Source organism: Diaphorina citri, unplaced genomic scaffold, assembly GCF_000475195.1.
Source record: "Diaphorina citri unplaced genomic scaffold, Diaci psyllid genome assembly version 1.1 scaffold3, whole genome shotgun sequence".
Classification (NCBI taxonomy): Eukaryota; Metazoa; Arthropoda; class Insecta; order Hemiptera; family Psyllidae; genus Diaphorina; species Diaphorina citri.
In genome coordinates this window covers 793,434-817,781 of record NW_007377442.1, presented here as the reverse complement: position 1 = coordinate 817,781, position 24,348 = coordinate 793,434, and the positions used below count along the sequence as shown (strand labels likewise).

At 35.4% G+C, this 24,348-nt stretch overlaps 4 protein-coding genes across 6 annotated transcripts in view; 2 read left to right on the top strand and 2 right to left on the bottom strand.

The window, feature by feature from the left end:
- Positions 1 to 21,016, bottom strand: part of LOC103515191 (formin-binding protein 1-like) — a 29,024-nt gene extending 8,008 nt beyond the window's left edge. Inside the window, exons 1-6 of one of the 3 annotated variants that reach the window (XM_008480153.3) lie at positions 20,767 to 21,016; positions 9,525 to 9,640; positions 3,331 to 3,378; positions 2,358 to 2,505; positions 1,445 to 1,603; positions 855 to 953 (exon numbers count right to left, since the gene is read on the bottom strand). In XM_008480153.3, coding sequence (XP_008478375.1) covers positions 855 to 953; positions 1,445 to 1,603; positions 2,358 to 2,505; positions 3,331 to 3,378; positions 9,525 to 9,640; positions 20,767 to 20,793 — 597 coding nt within the window. In that variant the 5' untranslated portion in view covers positions 20,794 to 21,016. Of the gene's footprint in view, positions 1 to 854; positions 954 to 1,245; positions 1,405 to 1,444; positions 1,604 to 2,357; positions 2,506 to 3,330; positions 3,379 to 9,524; positions 9,641 to 20,766 lie in introns of all 3 variants that reach the window. The other 2 variants (XM_008480274.3, XM_008480210.3) reach the window with 2 other exon arrangements.
- On the top strand, positions 10,230 to 24,221 carry LOC103515488 (coiled-coil domain-containing protein 50). The gene is made up of 10 exons (XM_008480457.3): positions 10,230 to 10,488; positions 11,004 to 11,066; positions 11,356 to 11,485; positions 11,607 to 11,721; positions 11,845 to 11,939; positions 12,267 to 12,393; positions 12,625 to 12,741; positions 12,929 to 13,176; positions 23,707 to 23,810; positions 24,005 to 24,221. Exons 1-10 carry the CDS (start codon positions 10,419 to 10,421, stop codon positions 24,103 to 24,105), a joined length of 1,170 nt encoding a protein of 389 aa, XP_008478679.1. The 5' UTR covers positions 10,230 to 10,418; the 3' UTR covers positions 24,106 to 24,221.
- LOC113470390 (ras-related protein Rab-7L1-like) lies at positions 14,091 to 15,461 on the top strand. The gene is made up of 3 exons (XM_026828796.1): positions 14,091 to 14,291; positions 14,739 to 14,860; positions 15,229 to 15,461. Exons 1-3 carry the CDS (start codon positions 14,130 to 14,132, stop codon positions 15,347 to 15,349), a joined length of 405 nt encoding a protein of 134 aa, XP_026684597.1. The 5' UTR covers positions 14,091 to 14,129; the 3' UTR covers positions 15,350 to 15,461.
- On the bottom strand, positions 21,461 to 23,634 carry LOC103515396 (RNA pseudouridylate synthase domain-containing protein 1-like). The gene is made up of 4 exons (XM_008480369.3): positions 23,379 to 23,634; positions 22,803 to 23,046; positions 22,369 to 22,648; positions 21,461 to 22,026 (listed from the first exon to the last, which is right to left on the bottom strand). The coding sequence occupies exons 1-4, from the start codon at positions 23,568 to 23,570 to the stop codon at positions 21,888 to 21,890; spliced, it is 855 nt and encodes a 284-aa protein (XP_008478591.1). The 5' UTR covers positions 23,571 to 23,634; the 3' UTR covers positions 21,461 to 21,887.
- Positions 24,222 to 24,348: the final 127 nt, after the last annotated feature.

Here is a 24,348-nt window from a genome sequence, read left to right as displayed (position 1 = left end):
TATGCATTGCCTATCTAATCGACTGGCAGGGATCTCAAGGTCTTGATGTCTACGACACAAAGGTCAAAAAAATTCTACATAGGAGCATCATTCTGATAAGAGAACTAGGATGGGGGGTACTTCATAGAATATATCAAGAATCAAGCTGAGTTAGTCAAGTGTATATCTACAAGTTCTTGAGAGTATTGCATTACATAACATTCAAATGGCTGTCATTTATTCATACTTAGAAGGTTTTGCGGACAGAGAACCTCTAAAATAAAATTTTAATTTTTGAGAATTAACATGTATTGTATTAACGTCTGATTTTTAGCAAGGCTTACACTTGTACAAATGCAAATGAGGTGTAAAAATCGGGAAAACAACACACATTAGCGTTAAAATAAGAACGGGTTATGTTGTAAGGTTTCCATAAAAAACGGAAACACCCAATATGATAAGGATATGGGAGAGGGTTTCCTTGTATAGGATGATTCATTAGTAAAAAAAACAACAATCTTATCAGTGATAAATAAATTCGGATTGAAAACAATACTAGAGGCAATAAGTGGAACAGCGTGGGTTTGATCTGAGTAAAATTTTCTCATTGGTCTGACAATTTGATAACAAGGTGTCAGATGATCGATAAATAATAATTATTATTACAATCAGCAACTAAATCATTTCGATTGTGGACATTAGCGGTTCCAGTTAAGTCATAAAATTTAGGTACATTATTGGATTTATTCGGTGAACGACATCGACATATGTGACAATCTTTCATGGTTAATACAATAAGATTCCTTATTGACTGAGGTGCTAATGGTAATAAAATACATATATTCTGTTAATACAATTCCTAAAACAGCACTCACCTGCATTTCATTGGCGCGCTGCAATTGATTGGCATACTCGGTTTTGGTGTCTTCACAATGTTGAGACTTAATGGCCATATTTATCCTCTGCTTTTCCACCTGCAAAGATAAGACATATTGGTGAGACAAATTCTGGTAAAATTAATTGGTTGTTATTTTAGTAAGTAACATTTCAAAACCAACAGAGTGCTTATGTTTGGAGAAACAGACACATGTTTTACTGATGAGGTGATGAGAAAGGAATGTAAGGAAAATTTATATACTCGTTACTGCAGGTTGAACTTGGATAAATTTGGTTTTCTGCCTATCTACAAACTTCTCCTGAAGCCAAAGAATACTCAAAGGTAGTTTCCATTTGGGAAAAGAAAGAAGTGTTAGCAATATACTCTACCTCTGCCCGAGACAACTCTAGGTCGGCATCAGCCCGCTTGTAATGCTCCAGAGCTTTGTCTGCGTCTCTAAAGGCTTTCTCATAATTCTTGAGAGCTCGCTCAAGTGCATCCACTTGATTTCTCAGAATTTTCATCAAATGATCCCCGTCTTGCAAATGCTGAGGAGAAATAGGAAAGAAGATAAATAAAGCACCCTACCTCAGCTCTGGATAATTCTAGGTCGGCATCGGCTCGCTTGTAATGTTCCAAAGCCTTGTCTGATTCTCTATACGCTTTGTCGTAGTTCTTGCGAGCCCGTTCTAGTGCGATTACTTGATTTTCCAGGAGATTCATCATACGGGCCCCATCTTGTAAGTGCTGTGAGGGACATGGGACAGGAACGAAAATAATAAGTCGAAAGAAAAACTAAAAAATGTTGGAGAAATAATAAGTAAGGAATAATGAAAATAAATAAATAATAACAATAAAAAATAAGAAATTAGGCTACAAAGGAAACCAAATACACAGAAGTTACTTCTATGGAAGTATTTTATCGCATTGTTGTGTAATCCAAAATTGACACAGTCACTGTCAACGTTTGGATTTTTGGAATACTTTGGAAGTACAGACCTTCATAAATAATGATAAAAATAATAAATAAATAAAATAAAAACAAAGTCCAACAAAGCATTGAGCAATTACACAGCACAGATAACAATGGGATTCAATTGAGAATTCCAATAGAGGAAGCACAGACAGGATGCGCCAGTATATAAAACAATACATTTAAGTTTTTTGCAGCATGAAAGAATGCACTGATATCAAAAACTCCTAATAAGATATTTATGTTAATGAAACACTGAATTGGAAAGTGTGTTAAAACATGCTTTGTCTGACGCATAAGAAGTTTAGATTCAAGAATGGAAGAAGCGAGAAAAGATTAAAAGGCCCCGGTTGCACAAAATTTCAAGTTCCCCGGTAATTGGGGAAATCAGTAGAGGTGAAAGATACCCGGAAATAGCCTAAATCAGCTACTATTTATATCATGTTTCATACTATGAAGGGGAAGATATACTTACAATACTATTGGTAAGTCAAAAGCACATCCAAACCAGTTTCGTGAATCACTCACCTTTTTCCTTTCCTCTTTGAAATCTTTTACAAATATGGTGACTTCCTTGATGATGAACACTTGCAAATTTTCAGCTATAACTTCATGTTGACCTGCCAGATCTGTTACCTCGTCCAACACGCATTTGAAAGCTTTGCACGTGCTATACCTGAAGCAAAATATGTCCAAGTTGTAAACAATGACTTATACGTAAGCTAATTGAGGACTGAATTACCACTTGACGTGTATTGGGATTGGAGTAGGCCTTCAAATTAAAACAAAACTACCATTATGTAAGTGGACTTTCAATCCAACAGCTACCTAAGTACGGGTTACTTTTGTCAGAAATTTAAATTTAGAACGGTGATAATATTTTTGCCTTTTTGTGCCTCTGAACTTTAGAAGGGACTCGTGCCCTCGGTTACAAGAGAAAGCGGGTTTACCACCCAAACTATGTTGCTAACGGGGTCAAGGTCATCTCAGGTCATTGACAACTGATTGACTGGGTGTACCAAACCAAAGTGTACCTACTCAGTATAAACAAATAAGCTGACGGAGTGGTACAAAAAGACAGTGCTATTGGTACCCAAACCAAGTATTTAGGAGCTCTAAAATAATCACCTAACTTCAAACTTCTCTTGAGTAAAACAATCACTGATCACCACTTCTGTTGCCATAAAAAATCCATACATAACAATAGGTGGCGAAGAAGGGGACATTAAATTAGCGAAACGCAAATATGAATATCATAGCAAATTTAATGACCCAGTGAACCCCTTAGGCATAGGCAAAAAAAAATATAAAAAAAATAGAATCATAAAAAAACAATCAAAGAAAAAATGACATGAAAAATCCACAGCAAAATTAGAAATTTATGGGACAATAAATTCTTCATGCGTAATTTCTTGCTCTACGAATTTTTTCCTATGCCACAAATAAGGCATCGAACCGGTATCAAACGACCACGTGAAATGAGTATAGCATATTTACTTACTGGTAGTCTTCCTCTTCTTTTTTCGGTTGATAATTCTTTACAAGCCGCCTGAAAACATAGAAAAGTGGGGAAAAATGTTAGTTCGAAAATGCTGACTTTAAGCTCAAAGGGAACAATCTCGAGCCCATGACCTTTCGATTACATTACAAGTCCAGCGAAGTGACCCCCTTATATACGTGGTTCCTTCATGTGTTGAATCAATAAATCAATGATTAGTTTCGAGAGATGTTTTAAAATAGCTTAGTGAATCAGCCAAAACACCTGTAGGGTTTTTACCACTTGAATGAATGAAGTAGTGAAATATTAGAAAAAAAAACACACATCAACAGTAACGGAAGGAGAAATAACATCAGTAGAGTAAGTTTCATTGAGTTTTTGTTTGGATGAATCATCGCCAAGCTAAAAACGTGGAGTTTAAAGCTAAAGAGGCATGCAAGTAAGTATGCAATAGAGTTCTTATGAGACCTGACTCATAAGGGTGACAAAGAGATGTCGCGAAATTAAAGTCGTGGCTTTTTGGATTTTCTCACTAAAATTAAATTCCTAGTCATGAAATTAGGTGCTCCTTCAAGGCAATATTGGGGTCCGTTGTACAATTTCTGCCCTATGTTTGTTATACAATTTTTATCTTATCTCGGCCTCTTAGACCTATCTGAAGTGGTGGTAGTATTAGTACTTCCTAATAAAATGACAACTTCGAGATTGCACGGAAATGGATTGTTTGTGATTCATCGATGTTCAAAGCATGGAGTGAAGTCATTTTTATGAATAACAATCAGCAGAAAATAACACCTAACTGTATTCGGTGATAGGAGACTAAAAATTGTCACAACTAGCTGACTCTTTAGCAGTCTAGTAGAAGGCTAAACTTCCTTCCTATAGGATAAGGAAAGTAAAAAATGGTGTTTTGGATTATTATTCTAAAATCCAATTTTATCTAGTGTAAGAGCCCCTGATAACTTTGGGGGGGCTTAAGCCCCCCAAGCCCCCCCCTATCGCCGCCTATGATTCGGTGATAGAAGACTAAAAATTGTCACAACTAGTTGACTCTTTAGCAGTCTAGTAGAAGGCTAAACTCCAGTTACCCTTAGTAACGAGTAAACAGTCTAGAAACTATATATATATAGACTTTAGGATGTCTGGGAAATAAATAACTACGAAAACAAGCGACTAACATAAACAAAAACATACAGTTTATAGACAATGTGTTACCTTGATTAGTATAGGTACCTATCTACTAATTTATTTAAAAAGAAAGTGATTAGAGCAAAACAACACTGAAGTCCTTATACGACGCATACTACCTAAATGTTATATCAAATTCTCACCAAGATCAATCATGATTTATTTCCCTTTAATGATTTCTCATGATTTTTCTTTGTTTCATTAATTTTGATCACAAAAAAAGATCTGAAAAGTTCAATGTAATATCTGCATATTATGAATCCGGGAACTGATAGAGTCGAAACAATTGGAGAAGATAAGCACAGTAGAGAAAACAACGTTATCTTTATCTGACCGTATTTAGATTATCTAGTCTTTGTTTTGTCCTTTCACGTACAGTGAAATAATGAACTGAATTTTCCTAGAAGAAATCCTGGACCAGGACATAAGAACAGGACAAGCAAGACGTAAAGGCACTCAATTCAAGAAGCTTTCGTCAGTTTGTCATCCATCACTCAATATTGGTCAACTTTGATTAGACTTGAACAGGGGGAAACGAATTCTAGAAGAAGGAAATTCTGTCCACAAGAAGTGAAAGGTACATTCTACAGCAGTGCAGGTCTACTCCTATTTCTAAACAGAAGATTAAGACAGTATTGTTACCATCAGAAGATTAAGTTACCATCAGTCGGAAGTAGGAAAACAAACACAACATCCTAGTAGCAAAAATAGAAAATTGACCTCAGCCACTAACGAGAAGAAACACAACTAGAATAAAGGTTGTTATTTGAAAACTCGTGGAAAATAAAAGCATGCTCCGAATAACATGAGTGGTTCAAGAGGAAAAGACGAAGAATTTTCTATACTACATATTCCATTTTCTTTCACTTTAATAATTTAGTCCAGCCCTCTGAAAATTTTCCAAAAAAGCTACCTTGACCAAATTCGTAGTGGAGAGTGAAGAAATGTAGAGCAGATGATTATCAATTGAAGGTGGAGTGATGCGAGAAACGGACAGACATTCAGGTATTAGGTAATCAAGTATACCTTTAATACACGCCATTGTTTAAAGTAAATGTATCGTAAACAACAAAGCTAAACAAAGCTTTGCCAACAGTATTATTAAGATATACAATTTTTACTAATTAGCAATTAGAATAATGATGATGAGTGTCACTTGTGTCCGCTGAATCTAGTGCGAAAAATGTTTGTGCATACCTCAATCATCATTTCTATTATTTCCAGACTGGACTGGTTCAAAACTATAATGAACTGAGTGTTGCCAACTCCCCTGTCAGATTTGTCATTAGTTCATTACAACAGTCACATGATTGAGGTTTCGATTTTAATGCTGGGAAGATTCTTCATTTCATCTTTCCACGAAAAGTCTAAATTGTACGAAGTAGTTCAAAGTTACTTGAATTTTCCCGCGTAATACCTTCTCAATAATGTTTCTTAGCGAGGTATTGTCTTAGATTTGCCTCTTCTAGAGAATAAATTTAAAATTAGTCTTTTCTTCACTTCTCTTTTCCCCCTCTCTCTCTCTCTCTCTCTCTCTCTCTCTCTCTCTCTCTCTCTCTCTCTCTCTCTCTCTCTCTCTCGTGCTATCAGTTCATCTCTCGTTTCGGTTTCCTGAAAAAATCCGTGACTGGTAACAGAAGGAACATGCGATCCCTCCAGTGAACCGTTTGTCAAAAAGAGAAAGAGGAAAAGGGGAGGATTAAAAAAACAAGCTGGGTCCGTCCCTTCGGGAATCATTTAGCCCGTAGCTTATTCGATCATGGTTAAAGAAAATCCGTACCTATGTACCTACCTAATTTGTTTAATATTCAGTTTATTATCATTCTTGATTTGATTTTTTGGCCAGACATTACAACAATTTTGCTCAAAAAGCAAACCATCCGACATCATGTCGGAAGTGTGTGATGGTGTCACTTCACGGGATAACTCTCAAACTTACTTCACGGGATAACTCTCACACTTATTCCTTCTCCATGTCCCTTGATCGAAATTTGTTTTACGCTTTTTTTCGTGAAATTCCCTGACTTTTCCCTGACTTTTCCAGTCTCCATGAAATTCCCTGACTTTTCCCGGTTTTCCCGGTTTTCCCGGTTTTCCAGTCTGGTAGACACCCTGCTTTTGCTACTATATCAGGGGATTTTCCGGAGTAGTTGTACAGAAGGTGAATTTCACACGAGAAAAACTCAACGTAAGAGTAGAGACTGGATAGTAGTTCAAATAAAACTTGGCAATGAGAATGAGAGTTTGTTTGAAACCGAGTGCCAATTCAATCTCAAGAACATACTTTTATTTCTATTAAATCTGATCTTGGTCTCTATGATGATGACTACAAGACTTAAGATGGCTAGGCTAGAGGCTGTTTAGAGGTTTAACATTGCCAATCCATGTCTCTCACAAACAGATGTGACACTTGATAAGCCTGTTTAAGTTACCAATGTGTTAGAGTAGTGCGCAATGTTCAATAAGGTTTGGGCAGATATTTTCTGTCCCCTTACCCCTCCTCTTTTAGTTCAGAGCAATTAAACGGTCATACTTAATGTTGGTCTCATGCACTGTTACCTGGACGATAACAAATAATGCCTTGTTTCTCTAATAGCCCTCATGAGATAAGCAAGAAGAGACATTATTTCCGAATTACGTGGTCAAAGCAAGAAATACAGGGTGACCAGAAGAGATGATACAGGATAGAAAGAGAGAAATTCACTATTGACTACCTACCTACTTGGATCATAAAACCACACTATACGGATATCGTACCTTATTTATCCTGTCGGCTAAGACCAAAAAGATACGGTAAACTTTCGCAAGAAATTACCAAAATACAGAAGACAATTCAAAGGTTAACAGCCTCTTGGACACTTCACATAAGGATACTCGTATAATACTAGTTAAAGTTCAGTAAGTACAGTTGACATAATGTTATACAAGTCCGTAGCGACTAATATATTAATAAACTATCTCTATAAATAAACTACAAACTACTAGTATGTCTCTAGTTTCTCCTGGCCTATTGCTCAATCAATACAAAGTTGGTACAAGGAAGCCGGGGCCTTATTCAACACTGACTACAACAACATCCATCTCAGATTTATAGAATCAAACAGATGATGGTTCAATAAATAATCAGCGACTATTTGATCTCAAATTCAAGATTTTTTCTAATTTAATGAGTATGGCATACGTTTAGATCACCAGCTGCACAGAATATAATTGAATAAATAAATGATAGGAATCGAAGATCCTCGTCAAAGAATCTATAGAATCGTACTTACACTGATTTGATTAGAATTATTCATACAGAGCTTCAAGTAACAACAGACTACAGGGTATAGAAAAAGCCTGTTGACTTTTCAAATTATCAATATACCTGCAGACATATGTGAAAAATTCACAAACACAGTTTGCGGGTTTCAAACTGAAAATGTAAAAAAAAGTTCCTGTTCTTTCTGGGATAAAAATAACTCAATACATGGTTGATAGGTAAAGGTCTCACAAGAAGGGAGAAATACACATTGGGGGAAAAAAAGTATTGAAGTAGGTAAATAAACTGAAAGCTTCATCTTATTAAAGGAATGAGTCACAGGGAATGAGATCATTCTAACGCGAGGGAAGAAGGCACGTTCTTACCCTATTCTAGACTTTTAACCTTCCCCTATTTGCCACCCTTCCTCTTTCCTAAGACATTACCGGCTATCCACGACTAGTACATTTGTACTGAATGGTTTACACCGGAAGTTCTGTTTTTGTATTGTTTGATAATTCGATGTAAGTACATACTTACTTACTTATATAATTAATCATACTTATTTCTATCTCTTGGAAACAATATTGTAGTACCCACCCACATAATAATAATAATGTGGTCAGATTCTCAAATTCATTGAGGATAAAATTCCATACCTCGGCTGGGATTGAACCCACGCCCTCCTGTTTACCAGGCGAGCGCCTTGACCACTAAATAGGACTGAAAAGTCCCTTTACTCCAGCAGTAGGCTACTACTATTATTGTGGTCAAATTCTCAAATTATATTGAGGATTCCATCCCTCGGCTGGGATTGAACCCACGCCCTCCTGTTTACCAGGCGAGCGCCTTGACCACTACACCACCGAGGCAGGTTGTACATACTGCAAGTTTAAGGCAAAAGTACTTACATACTCGTACTTTAAAATTGAAAAGTGTTATGGAATTTTTCAGAACAATCTTTTGGTTAAACAGTTGGTTCACACGTTACAATGAGAGTTTAAGACAGTTTCTAGTCTTTCACTACAGAACAGACAGTAAGACAAATCGAGGTTTCAAATTTTTTTCCCTTTAGATCTATGAAGGGTAGGTATACTTACCTATACCTAAAACATTTCAGTACATTTTCATTATGGGTGAAAATAAAGGAGAGAATACAAAACCCAACAAGACACTATCTGAATACATATTTGATGATTTTTTTTTCTCTCCTTCCATTGTAGATACTTACCTATTCCTTATTTTTCCTCCCTTAAACAAAATTTCTCTTGGTAAAGAAATAGCAAAGGTTGAGTGTGAAGGGCATCCACTTATAAAAAAAATTGTAACCAAAACCAAATGTCAGCCCAAATCAATCACCTTAGCTAGGGCTGATTGAGAGGCAGATGAAAAACACCCTCTCTTAACAAGGGAACAAGGTGAGGAAGAGGATGAAGAACCACCTAAGATTATAGCAGTTTCTACCCTAAGTATTGGTAGGTACCAACTAAGGGGTAGTCAAATCAATTCAATTAACCTTTCAATATCTTTTACAATAGTTGTACATATTTTCCTTTTGAAAATTTTCAGGTAGTAATGGAGGGAAATGGTACAATGCCAGGCAATGTTCCATTTCCCTATTTTCCACCACTACCAACAAGCAAATTGGGAAAGAAAAATACAAGTAAGCAGGTGATCTATTTAGCTTTTAAAAAAGTCAAATACATTGGGTACTTTCCTTCTTATAGGATGAGTAAAAAAAAAACACACACATCAATGCAAAACTTACCTTAGTTTTCCAGCATATTCCATTTCAATAGCACACCTGTCCCGAATAAAATGTCCATATTTTTCTAAAAAATCTATTCCTTTCTGAGTGTGTAGTGATAGATTGTCATACTGATCCTGAAACACAAGTGATTACAGACTAGGTTATAAGAAGTGCATTAAAATTGAAGATGGGGGTGTCCTTTCTGTGGGGTTCAGCATTCGCCAGATTTAAGTTATATTTCTCCTACCATAATGGCGGAACCATGATTTCATGTGACACATGAATCTGTCCGCAAAAGGTTAAAATAAACATGAACTACGAAGATCCTAGGATTCTTCAATATTACAAAATTTCAAAATTTGGCGGGTAAGAAAGGGAATTTATTGACCGAGATGTGGCTAGGTTCATCGATATGTTGCCAAGGTGACAGTGTTGCCGTTTAGAGTTTTGGGGTCTAATGAGCATAGAGCATAAATTTACCTTTGGTTTTTATTCTTTTTTACTTTTTTCATGAGATACCTAACATATCAAAAGTGAAATTTGATTTATGATCATTCGCAGAATCTTATAGGTAGGTGAAATTTTATTATTCTAATTTTTTTTTCTTCAAAAATTATTAAGAGGGGTATTTTTGTCCGAAACTCTGGAAATCTAGAGCATAGATGACTCAAATGAACTTGGCAACATTGCAAAAAGTTTTTTGTTTACAAGTGGTGAAGGAATAAGGAATGGACAAGTGATGTTATGCAAAGTACTTCCTTTCTACGTTCCTTCACGGATGATAAAATATTCAGGTTTCTTTTTTAATCGTTTTTTAAGCTCTAGTGTAGTGTGAGAAAGTGAAAGATCATAAATAATCTCTAAAATAATGTAAACACATTGGTTCCAAGAAGTCTGATACTTTAAATTTCCATGATGAGTGATAAGAAGAAAGGTCCAAGAACAAGTGATACTCTCCCTGCCAGAGGAAGGGTCAATGAAGGTAATAACTGAATTTTATTCCTTAGACATAGGTTTTATGGCTTGGTTACAGGAAATTACTTTCGTGCACCTGCTCTTGAGTTCCTAGATATTACCTACAGTCATAGTCAGAGGGGTAACTACAGAAACAAAACTTTGTTTACAAAAGATGATTAAGGAATGTCTTTGTTAGAAGATACATAGGTGTTACCTATTAATTAGTATTGGGCAAGGCAATGAGTCATGTGTTAATTGCAATCTACAATGGCATTGAAATAATAGAGGATATCTAGGTATTCTATTTCATTGGAAGAATTAGGTATCAAACTTATTTACTATGGTCCTCAGTCTATCCTTTGGCATACAGTGTCCTACAAATTTCAATTATTATTTTTGTTGTTGTCAATATTTAAATGGAAGGGGTATAACTTTTGCTGGGTAAAAAAATAATAGTAATAAAAATGCAAGTGTAGAATTGCAGTAAATCTATATCCTAAAATTGACAAATTATGTGAGATTATTAAATTTTGATTTCAGTATGCAAGGAATGGCTGGTACATGAAGATGGAGCCTTGGCCTACAAACTACAGAAGCAAGAAGGTAAATAGTAAGAATGTTTGTCCATATTACACTTTACAAAAAAACTTAAAAAGGAAAAAGGTAAAAAGGAAAAATTTTTGTCCAATTTTACCTTTACAAAATTTAAAAAAAAAAAAAAAAAAATAAAATAATGATAATAAAAATAAATAAAAACCTTAAGGGAATAAGAAATGGTAGGTAGTACTTTTTAATTTACTAACCTGTTGTTTTAAGCTCTTTATGTTCTGCTTGTTCAAGAAGTACTTATAGTTTCAAAAAATATAATGACCTTTGTATGATTTGATTTCAGTTGAGGAGCACTACTCTGGCAATAAAACCCGTAACGCACAAGTCCGTGAAGATTTGCCAAGAGCAAAAGAAGAACAGCAGAGGGAAGAGCGAGATGCCTTTGTCAGATATCAAGAAAGGCTGCAACAGCAGTAAGTTTTAATTCTCTGTTTCTTGAGGCCTCTTCTTTTTCCTTTGTACTTTAGTACACAGAATATTTTATTTTCTTGCATTATTGTGAATTCTAAGTCAAATATATTCTCAATTTTACAGGGCTGAGCAGGATGAATACTTGGCTATGAAAGTGGCAGAGAATTTGGAGAGAGAAGAAGAGCGACAGAGGAGAAAGCGAGAATTACGAGATGAAGAAATTGCCAGGAGAATACAGGTAACTACATTATTTCACAAATTCACACTGCATGACTAATGTCTTAATACTAATTTTATTGATAATAATCTACATAAGTTGTACTGGCTGTGTCCATAAAAAGTCTATTTGATCTTTTTCCAGGAAAAGGAACAGGACCGTTTGCTAGCTTTAGAACATATCAATCAAGTAGGACTACCTCTGCCACAGGAGTCTCAAGATATTGCATCACACATGAGGTGAGATTATACAATTTGATATCAGATGGACTCCACAAAAAATTGTGCAACTCGCAGTTCTGTGAAATTTAATAGGTATCTATTTTTTTTTTTTTTTCTTTTTTTTTGTAAAGGAGAACTGACTACTTTGCATGTTTCAGAATTGAGCACTTACCTAAGAATTACCTTTTGTCAGTTAATTAATAAACTCTGACCATATTTGAAACAATTTATGAATGCCCTTTGTGCCAACCCCAAATAAACTGGGATTCATTAAATGATGTTGTTATTCAACAGATTTTCCTATGTAAATATTTATATTGGTCCAATGTTTTCTTCCTTTTATAGAAGTTTAGATTTGAATGCAATAGATTTGGATGATGAATCTCCAACATCTATGGATCTGAGATGTGTTCTCAATGATTCAGAATTACAGGAGGAAGCTCAGAGGCGACTACAAGAACAGAAAGATGAGGTAAGTAAGCATTTTGAATTACAAGTTAATTTTGTAATGATTAGGTATTTTGTAATGTTTTTTTTTTCTTCTTTTTTTTTAAGAGATTTCAAATGGAATGCAAGATTTTGCAAAGATCTTTTTATTTACAGCAGATTTTCCTTTATTTGTAAATGATGTTATGCCCTTCAATAACTGAAATATGACTCTACTAACAATCAATGTTACGTTACATTTTTCCCCTCATTTCAGGAACTTGCCAGGTTGCTCCAAGAACAGGATTCTGGATCACTCTCACTTGAAGATAGAGATCGACTTCTTGCCATGGAAGCACAAGATAAGGAATTGGCACGCTTACTCCAAGAAAAGGTAGAAAAACATTTATTAACTAGGCTTATATAGGGTGGATTGGGAAACCATGCCAAGAACGCATTGTTACACAAACATCTCTACCAGAGAAATACTCGTAAATTAAGGAGCGCGGTAGCGCTCCGCCCCGCCAATTACAACCTATATACCTGACCCAACATAACGTATTATTTTTATTTTCTTAAAGGAAAAAGCTCGGGCCAGACGAGCGCGAGAGAGAGCCAAACAGAAAGCCCTTCTAAAAAAACAACAGCAACAACAACAGCAGATGGAGCAGCAACTTTCAAACGAAAACACCGAGCACAATAATCAAGACATTAGCCAAGATAGGGAAGGCGAAATAAGAGAGAGTAGCTTCAGTGAACCCGGGACATCTCGTGTTGTGATAGGTCAGGATCAGGTCCTGCTGACGCCAGAGAATTCCCATGACCGAAGGTAAGTGGACCTGATCCCCTCCACTAAGTAGTATTTAATTTAAATGTGTACTAGTTAATATTGGACTTTTTGCTTTCGAGCCTTAGCGGCTAAACCGTAAATTTCTCGATATTCGACCCCAAGAAACTTTTGATTTACACTTTATGAAGAACCAGAACCTCTCTACAAAGTTGGAAAGACTTGGGACGAAATCTAATGTCCTGAGAAACATGAACCTTTTTTGAGTTTTTTTCTTAAATTTTGCTCAAAATAACGCCGAAACCGTAATTATTATTATTATTATTATTATTATTATTATTATTATTATTATATTATTTTTTCATATACTAACGTCTACACTACTACCAGTTCCAACACATTCCTGAATGTGTATGGAACTCAGGTAATTAAAATTTGACTTTTTTTTTTCATTAGGCGCTTAAACTATGTTTTATGCATGTCATTCGGAAATATCTTTTTCTTTTCTCTGGACAATTTTTCTTCCAGCACTTACGCCATTGTTGATGTAAATTATTAGTGCCTTCTGTTATGTAATGTCATTAGTGTGAAAAATATGTTATGTAATGCAGACAGAGGAAGGTTTTTCGTGTTATTTCCCATGTAAACCACGGATAATAGATGGAGTGACTCAGGCACAGTGATGACTAGAATACTTGCTCACATGTTATTTTGCTGAATATGATTTTTCAAATAATACGGGATTTTTTACGAGGTTTGTGTGGCTCTTTTCAGTCTCTAGGTGTGTCCACACATAGTCGACGGCCGTAGATCGATTTCGAACTGTCAATCGACGACCGACCGACCATGTATGGACACACCTTTATTCTGCCAACACTGGCCAACAGTCGTGTATAATGGAACAATTTGTTCTAAGCTGGCTGTCTAAATAGTGCACTAAGTACTTATACTAACTTATTCTCTGATGTCCCTCAGGTCAGGAAAGGTTCACCTGGATGACCCGTGTCTATTACAAAGATGCTCACGGTTGTATCATAATGTTCGACCTGACCAACCAGAATTCATTTAAGAATACGCTCAAATGGAAAAAGGACGTGGACTTAAAGTGTACCTTATCGGACGGAAGTCCTATACCTTGTATGTTGTTAGCAAATAAGGTAAGAAATCGATGACTTTTCCATCGAAAATATTTTTTGAGATAGGAATAGGGCAGACATTTCTTAGGAATTGGAAATGTTTTAGACCTTTTGGATAAAGGTTAAAGATTACCTAAAATTTAATCATAATCATTAGTCAAAGTCAATCACTGTATTCACTGTCCCATTTTTCAACTTTAGGGCCTAGAAATGTCTATAATTTCTGCAAGGAAACGCTGTTAATGTTTCGATCAGGAATATAACAGGTACTCAGAAAAGCGGGGGGTATTGTGTAAATTTCTCGACATCGGCTTGAGATTTTCTTTGAAAATTTCTTGTGTAGATTCGTATAATCCCCAACTTTTAGGTCTGTTTGTCCCACCTAAGCCTCACAGTTGGCTTTTTGTGTACGGAGTTAAGCTGGAACATAGAGGGCAATTTTTATACTTGTTTGTACTTTTGTTTCAGTGTGATTTACCTCATCGACAAGTAGACATCAATGATATTGAATGTTTCTACAAAGAACACAATTTTATTGGATGGACAGAAACGTCTACCAAAGAAGGACTGATGGTGAATGATTCTATGAAGTAAGTTGTGTCTTTCATCAAAATAATAATTAAAAAAAAAAAGATAGGTAATGAGATTGAGGTATTGGGTAAGTACATACTGACGTGAAAATCAAAGAAACCCAACACCGATTACGTAGAGTTACCCATTTAGGCAAAGTCTCAGCTTAAACAAAATAATCTGAGTGAGGTCTACAGTTAACAGAACCACTAGTAATATCTCTAATAGGGTATTTACTCGAAATAATTAATGGCCATCTCTTAATTAATTAATTAATCTCTAATAGGGTATTTACTCGAAATAGTTCTGAAGGAGGAGCTCTTCCATCAAACCAATTGAAGAGAACTAATTCAGACACGATATTATTTATTTTATTTTGTTTTTTCAGATTTTTACTGGATGTTCTGATGCGTCAAGAAGGTCTGCAAAACTTCCCCAACAATGACGATGAAAATATGGTGAAACTCTCAGGGCCCGCACCTAAAGTTGAGAAGAAGTGTAGTTGTTAGCGAAGGGAAGTTTCGCAATAATGAGACCATTCTTACAGCACACAAAGTACCTACTCAGCTGTTTTTAATTTTTATACTTCACGTTTAATTATTTGATTGAAGGAGTAAATTTTTTTTTTTTTTTTTTTTTTTTTTTTTTTTTAAGGGAATAAAATTTTTCTTAAAAGATCTTGTATCTCAAAAGAGAATGAAATTTGAAGGAAACAGTATCACAGTTTCCCAATTTTTATCAGTCGGAAGTGAAAGAAAAAAAATAATAAAAAAAGTCACAAATAAATAATAAATAGGTGTAATAATCAAGATTAAAAGAATGGAATATGCGAAATTAATTTTATGGGTTAATGACTAATGGTAAATGGAGATTGAGAACGATTTTTTGAGAGAGCAATTCACTTATTTTGATGGGCTATGTAAGTCATGGTAAGAGCGCTGCTTCCCAGCGAAAAGTATGGCCACTGTGTTCGTATTCTTAGCCAAAAGAACTGACTGCGGAGACTTGCCAACGCAATCGAATTAATCTATTTTATATAATTTTCTAATTATTATTAATTGATAGCTCGTAAGAGTATGGCCTTGTTTTTCTGCGTGAAAACCTTGATGATGCTTTCCACCACAAAATCACTCTGTATGGAAAACCACGTGTACTTATCGATCAGATGGATTTGGTCTAGACTTGGTTTACAGTAGATGACCAGAGTAAGGAGGACACCGTCGTTTTGGGCTACAGGTTGGGCACAATGTTCCATGTGGACTATGCCACCCAGCTTGTGTAGGGGAGGGTCAGAGCCGAAAATGTCCTAGAATGAGAACGGAGGGAAGAAATGGTCAAAGTATGTACATTTCAATCGTTCCCATGATGAAAGGCCTATGTTAGTTAGTAGCAAATATAACATAGGCCCTTCTTCCTTGAAAAGATTCAATTGTACAGTGTACGTTTGTATCTCATACCCAAAACATCTTTACTCATTTATTTACACACTTCTGCCTTCACTCGCTAAAATACAAATCTCATACCTTTTTATTTTATTTTTCTTTACTATGTACTTGTACTACCACCCTCAAACTAACAGCCGAATTTTTTTCACCCTGCCAATAATCGAACCCGGACCTCCTCTGTGTCAGGTCAGTGTGATAACCACTAGTTATGGATTTTTTTTTTTTTTTTTTTTTTTTTCCAATGAAATTCTCCGAGTTGCATTATCGCTCGATTTAAAGCATATTTATATCGCAATATTGAATGTAGTAGGCCGGTATTTAAGTCAAAGGTCATTTTAGAGAAGGTGTCTGATTTAGCGATCTCAATTATTTAATTTGCATAGAAAATTATTTAATTTGAGTAGGTGGGTAGCTTGTCGTTGAATGAAGGGCAAAACCACCGTCACTTTAAGCCTCTATCAAACAAACATTGTTATTGTAACTTGTTTGAAATCCAACTTTAGTATGGAGAGTTTCAAATTCGGGTCAACTTGGAAGGCCAATCAATAATTCTCAATACCTACCTAATATATTTATTTAAAAAACGGTCTGCTGAACAGTAATCAATTAATATGGATATCTAGGTATTAAATTAAGCAATATTATCTGTTGTAACTATGTCCTTTAACTAACGTGTCATATTTTTATTGATTTCTACAAATTTTATAATTATTTATTTCATTGTACTAAGTCTAAGTTATATTTTTGTTTGTATGTACCTACGTAACCCAATAAAAAAAGAAGTAAATCAATTATCAATCTTTAGCATTTGAGTTTATTAGACGAAATATAATATATACCTTTATATTATTTCGTGCTCCAAAAATGTAACTGCCTTGGTATTTCAGTAGTCAACTGATCCCCTGATATCAGAAGGTAACGGGTTCGAACCCCTCAGCCAATACAAGGAATTTATCCTTACTCGTTTAATAATTTGACAACAAAAATCCCGCAGTAATTGCTAACTGTCCCATGATGGCCATGATGTAATCATAATAAATGGAAGATGAAAATAGTACCTATCATAACCCTTCGGAATCCATCAGAGTTTACAGCAAGAAAAAACTCGCGTCTCTACCTCACTTCCGAATATGAGACATTTACGAGAGGAGGTATAGGAAAATGTCTCTTGAAGTCCCCCCGATTTCCTGAAAGGTCAGTTTAGATTCAGCCAAATGATAAGCAAGTCAGTCAGTATGAAGTGCTAGCAGAGGAAGGTCATGAAGTTTTCTAAGACGTTTGTTTTGGTCGTGTTGATCAAGTGCGTAAGATGTCGATGGAATTCAATCGAAGATCGAATGTCAGAAGAGAGAGATCCGATCTATCAGAAAGCAGCTAAGGAAAATCATATAAGCCAATTTGATGGAATGGATTCCTTTCATATAGACAAAGAACATGATGTAAGTATTACTATTGTTGTAACAAACTTTTATAGAAACTTTATCTTAAGTACTCACAAAAGTTATGAGTAGAAAAATACCAGCAATCTGTAAACCTGGAGTCCATATATTATTCCATTGAGAGGATACCAAGAGGTGCCATCTAGGCAAGAGAGCTCGCTCTGGGGTCTAAGGATACCAAGAGGTGTCATCGAGGCCAGAGAGCTAGTTCAGGGCCCCTAAATCGTAGGGGTCTGATGAGGGATATTCAGGTACATAATTATGTCGTTGTACCCTACTTCCTGAGACGGACTTGACCATAGTCCCATTCAGGTACCCTCAAAAGAGCCAGTGTTATTGTCTGTGGCTTGACAGGGCTGGTTTTGTCTCAGTTTTACGTCCTCCAGCGAGAGCATTCAGATAACCACCTATCTACGGAGGTATTATTTTTTACTTACCATCAGGAATTTCCTAATATTCACATGGATGTTGATGAAAGGATTCAGTTCGCATGTAGGTAAATGTACCACGTTCTTTTCAGAGACAAGAACGTGCATTTTATTGCTGGAAATCGAAAAAAAAGAACAAATAAAATTATGAAATGCCTTAAATTTGATACCACTTAAACATAGAGCCTTAAAAACTTCGACCTTAGCGGATATCGAACCCGGGACCTCCGGTGTCCAAGTTAATTGTGATATTTATTTGATACCTATCTTTAATAAGGAAAGTAAAAATTAATCCTCCATACTTGGGGTCCGAACTGGGACGGACTGTCCACGAATCCAATGCTTCAGGCAACTATAATAGTTTACTGAGACTTCTTCATTTATACCTGTGCCCTAAATCACCAAAGTATGGAAAAGTATTTACAATTCCATAGTTCGATATGATTCGTCCAAATTCAAAATTCTGCTTTTCCATTGGCAAAGATACTTTTCCATACTTTGGTGATTTAGGGCACTGGAGAAATGTGTCTGTGGTTCTCAGCTTTACATTATTGGATTTATTGGTTACATTATTGGATTTATCAGTTGAACTTACTCATTTTTACTTCTAGCGACTACCACTAGTTGCAAGAGACTTTTCCTGTGAGGTTTGATGGCGGGAAGAACGTCTCGATGCCAGGTAAGAGTAGACGGAGAATTCGGGTCAGGTTTGGGCTCCATCTTCTGCTGTCGTTTGTACTGATGGTGAGCTCTGGAAAGAAATCGATGCAGGAGTTTTTTTTTTTATTATTATTGTTTTTTTCCCCGCTTCGAACTCTTGACCTTCGCGCGCCTTGGGTCTCTCGGCACGCTTGATGTAAAATTATAAAGGAAATCCCTACTAAATGAGAATGGATTGGATTTTCGGTGCACAGGGCGAAGCTCCTTGAGAGATTCAGAAAGGAAGGAAGGAATAAAGACAGAAAGAAGAAGAAGAAGAAGAAGAAGAAGAAGAAGAAGAAGAAGAAGAAGAAGAAGAAGAAGAAGAAGAAGAAGAAGAAGAAAACCATTTGGCGTTACCTGCCCAATTCAATGATGCTTTTGATGTCATCTGCCCGGTGCATAACTGCCTTTTCATCTAATAACCACTGTGCTTGTAAAGAGTGATGGTCTGAGTTGTCCAACGTTTTCAACTTGCCACCAACAATTTCCCCCGTGAAGATAAACCTGGCCCAATACCTGTAAAAGAAAGGAGGGGTGACAGGTAAAATATTTGTTCAAATTTCTTTGTCGAATAATGCCTCCGGCAAATTTAGCATTCCAATAACCACAATTCCTCCATCCCTAATTGATCTGTTCACGTGTTTTTTATTTTTTTTATTATTATTATTTTATTTTTTATTTTTTCTAGAAGAAGAAAGTCTTCTTTTTAGCTAGGTACCTACATACTTTATTGAGACAAAAAAAAAAAAAAAAAAAAAAAAAAAAAAAAAAAACAAGGTAATTATCTGGAAGCCATGGCAATGAAAAAGAAAGCTCCTTTTATTTTGTTTGACCTATGCTTGTCACAAATGTCGTTCCCTGCTTAAAGCATTACGCTAAATTTTATGGCTTGACTTGGACTCAAACCACCAACCTCCAGATCCGAAGTCCACCGTGCTAACCACTGCACCACTGAGGTTGGTACCTAACCCTATAATAACACAGGTCACTGCTCATTTGTGACAGTTTCTTTTTGTAGTAATTTTAAATTGACATGACTTCTGAATAATTAGGTACCTAAAACATCACTGCCTCATTCCTTGAGTTCACCTATTTTTAACTGTCTCTGTGTTTTAACCATGTTATCTCCCTCAGTGACACAGTAGTCAACACTTGCCTAGTGAATCGGAGGGCATACATTTAATTCCCACCTGGGTATGAGACTTCATCCTCAAAATAATTTGGAATTTTCACATCATGATTAAGTACCTACTAACTTGATATTGTTGGGAGTATAGGGACCTTTCAGTCCTATTCAAGCTGTATCTATAAATAAGCATTGTTATAACTTTTGACATGAAAGTACAATGGGCTAGCTCTCCTCTACTTTTAAGAATGAAAGTTAACTTACAACTACTTGGTTAATTTGATAGTTACTTATGTACAATCATATTGAATTCCTAGTAATGAGACAAATGACTAACTTGTAAGGCACACATCACCCAAATTCTAATAATGTGCAACAAAAAAATACTATAAAACCGTTATCATTTTTGTCCACCTGATAACATAAAGCAAACAATTCCAATTACACAAAAGCATTCTCCTTTTCCTATAGTAATGCCCCAAGTATTGAAGGGCAATGTTGATCATGTTGAAGTATCAAATACCTAGATTTCAATATTTTGCAAGAATTCACTTCTGTTCAGAACAAGGTGTGATACTGTTATGCCCATTTAAAGAATTGCCATAAACAGAGGTTGAAGGGTAGTTGTTTTCCTCTCAGAAGTGGAGAAAATTTCTTCACAAACCATGAAATTGAACTCACATACGAAGAATTTCCTGAATTTCATCAAGTAAAAGTTATTGGTTAATATTTGAAATTACATGACGTATTTGAATTGCTATTATTATTATCATTATTATTACTTACCCACAACTCAGTTCCCCAGCTCATCATGCTAGAATTTGTTCCAAATCACTTCGAATTAAAATGAAATCAAAAGGTAACAAAGTGAAATGCGTATTTAAAAATCACATAGTAAAATTTCATTTGAGAAACGTCTAAAACTGTTGAGCTAATTAAAACAAAACTATTTTAAACATAGAAATGAATTTGATCGAAATTCCGAGCAAAAGAGAGTCGTCCTCTAAACTCGAACACAACGAAAACAAAACTGAAGAATTTCGTTTTTCGTTACCGACGTGAAGTTATCCCCCATTCGATCAAGGAGGTTGCGCTGTGGTAGATAAATGCGTTCTGCGATTCAAAAAGTGAAGCATTGAACGGCCATGTTGATTACACCCAAGAGCCGTAGGTCAGGGCCATGTTTACGGGGGAGAGGTAGGGGGCCCGGCGACCCCCCTCGGGCTTAAAAAAAAGCCACAGCTAGAACAATGAGGTTGCGGTTATGTACTGGGTTATACCTAGTATTAAGTGTTGGGCCTAGGCTTGCTAGGAAAAAAAAGGGGGAAATGTACTCTGACCAGTTTTACCTTCCAATCCTTAAAAAAAAAAAAAAAAAAAAAAAAAAAAAAAAGGGGGAAAGTTCTCCCCGCGATTTTTCCCCCCCCCCAACAAAAAAAAAAAAAAAAAAAAAAAAAAAAAAAAAAAAAAACACACATAATATTTCAAAGGTAGAGATGAAATGAAAAATACATCAGTTGAATTTCATTTATTTGTGATAAGTTCAATGCAAAGTGTGGCTTATTATTAAGCAGTTTACAAGGAGATAATGATCACAAATGCCTCTCAAATAAATAGAGGATGTCACAACTGATTAATGAAATGTCAAAAAAATATAGGTATACCTACTTAAGAAACAAAGAGGAGACTAGACTGACTGGACTATTTTATATGTAATATACCTACTTTTTTAAGTTTTCCTAAAATAAAGTAAAAATGGATAAGTATGCTCTAAGTTTACAGTCTAATAGTTAAATAAATAACTATTACTACTAAAGCTAAAAGTCAAAATAAAGGATGAAAATATGTACAATTATTTACACAATATAAAACAGAGAGTAATACAAGAATATACAAGGTGTCAGAGCTTAAGTCTTATCAATTTTACTAAAAACTTCTTCATTCATATCATTGACAGTTTGTGTCTCCTCCCAATCTTTGAGGACAGTACTATCAAATGGATCACTGGTTCTGAAGTCGAAATTTGGAATACTGTCCACTTTTAACCTATGAGAGGGACAAAAAAGCAATAGAATTTTAGTTCAACAAATAAATAGAATACTGTGATACAATTTTAGTCAACCAAATGTTTTATTGGTATGTTTATAAGTAGTGAACACCTAATCCTTTGTCAATGGTACTGATGAGTGATGAATCAAAGACAGGGTCTTCAAATAACACAAAAATTGTATTAGATAGGTGATAGGTAAGAAAATAATAATTAGGTGTATCGTTTTGTACAATGCTTATGGTATTTCTTTTCCTATTTTTGTGTCCCCCTCCCATGAGGGATCAAAGCCAAGTCCCATATTTACTAAGTCAATTTTATTTGTTTTTGGCAATACATACCTATAAGCATGCAACATCTGCCGAGGAGGTCCCACATCTTTCCTCTGACTATATGTATAATCTCCCACAATGGTGTGTCCCAAGTTGGAGCAATGGACACGAATCTGATGTCTCCTCCCAGTGAATATCCTCACAAGCACTTTAGTGCAAGGTTGAGAGTTGTATAGTCCATAGCTCAATACAACTAGACGGGTGTGAGCAGACCTAGCATGGGTACACACAGGATTGAACTCGGGAGAACACATTGAATTACTCCTATTCAGCTCTTGTACATTGTAACCTGTCAAATAAGGAATTGTTAAAGTTACATAGATCTGTAGGTACATCAAGAAGTACTTACCTACAGATGGGACTAGTTTTATTATTACTGTGTTTCTATTATTGTTGTCCCTACATTAAGAAAATTCATATTAAGTGCATACTTAATTACTTACCAATGGAATGGTGTACATCAATGACTTCTTCTGATACAGTGCCCCTCACAAGAGCCAGGTAATATTTCTTCACCTTCTTCTTTTCAAAACAAGAGGCCATAAGACTACAAGCTGTTTTATTCAGAGCAAGGACCATCAAGCCACTGGTTGAATAGTCAAGACGATGTGGAAAATAGAAGGAGAATTTAACATCCTTGCACACAAGTGTTGGGAACTGTTCTTCTAGTCGTAGATGAAGTGTGTCCTGAAATATAAACAAGTTAATGAAACACTATCTTTTCTCACACTATTTAATATAGGAAATTCAGGTTCATAATCAATCAATCAATCAACATTCAATCATTTCCTGGATAAAAAGAAAAAAAATCTGGATGACATTTACAGCTCTAAATTGAGACATGTTTAAGAAAGTGTATGGAGGGCAATCCTAGTCAGATGGGGCCTATAGTAATCTTGGGCTTAATAAAGATTTTAAAAACAGATTCTATTCAGTTTCATGTTGATAACAACTTTGGGCTTCTGAAAGCTGGGTAGTTATGTAATTTTGGTCCACAAACTGTCTGTTGAAATATTTACCTCTTTGTCACTTTCATCACTGTTAATAAGCAAATCATAGGGCTTATTCACAACCAAATAATTATCATTCTGATGAAGTACTTCAATTAGTTGATTGTTTGGTTTCAATTTTTTTCTGATGATAAATATTGACTGTAAAAAGTGAGCCCAAGTCAAGAGATATTTATGGACCACATGGAAAAAAGGAATCATCCTGAAGTACTTGGTAACTAGCACAAATCAATAAAATTACAAATTTATTATTAGAAAATCCCAGCAAAATTGAATTTTTTTTTTTTTTTTTTTTTTTTTACTAATTTGAAATCATTCTGATTTTGAATATTTTCAGATATTTTGATGACACAAAGGTAGAGGCTTGTTCTTCGAATAACATCGCTGCTGCCATTGACCCAACCTTCTCAACAATGTCTTCATCTTACAGTTGTGATTCAGGTAATTATATCTATCCCAATCGACAATCCAAATATATGTGTTTCTTTAATTACACAACTTAAGTTGTAAGATTAGGTACAATCTGTCTCTTTTGCTTTCACTTCTTCACAGGGTTGGGGGATAATAGCAAATACTAAAAGTAAAAATTTTAGTCTAAAGAAGACCAAGTGACTAATCCCTTCTGAATGTTTCAGAAAAATGTATTGCGCCTCCCTACATGCCCATTCAAGGACAAAGAAGAACCTCGTCCTTAGAGAAGAAATCTCGAAAGAAAGATGGCTGCAAAACTCAATGAGAATTTGATGAAAATTTTTCCAAAATATAAACCTGCCACCGTGAATGAAAACCTTACAACTTTCATACATTGGTTATTTCTTTGTATCTATGTCTTCCCTTGTACTGTTTGACAGTCTTTTAATTTTACTGTATCGCAACTGTATTCGATTTCACGGGACCATACAGATTTCATCATTATTTCGCTCATTTTTTTGGAGGAATCAAAATTTTCTCACAAACTAAGTATTAGCAATATTGCCTT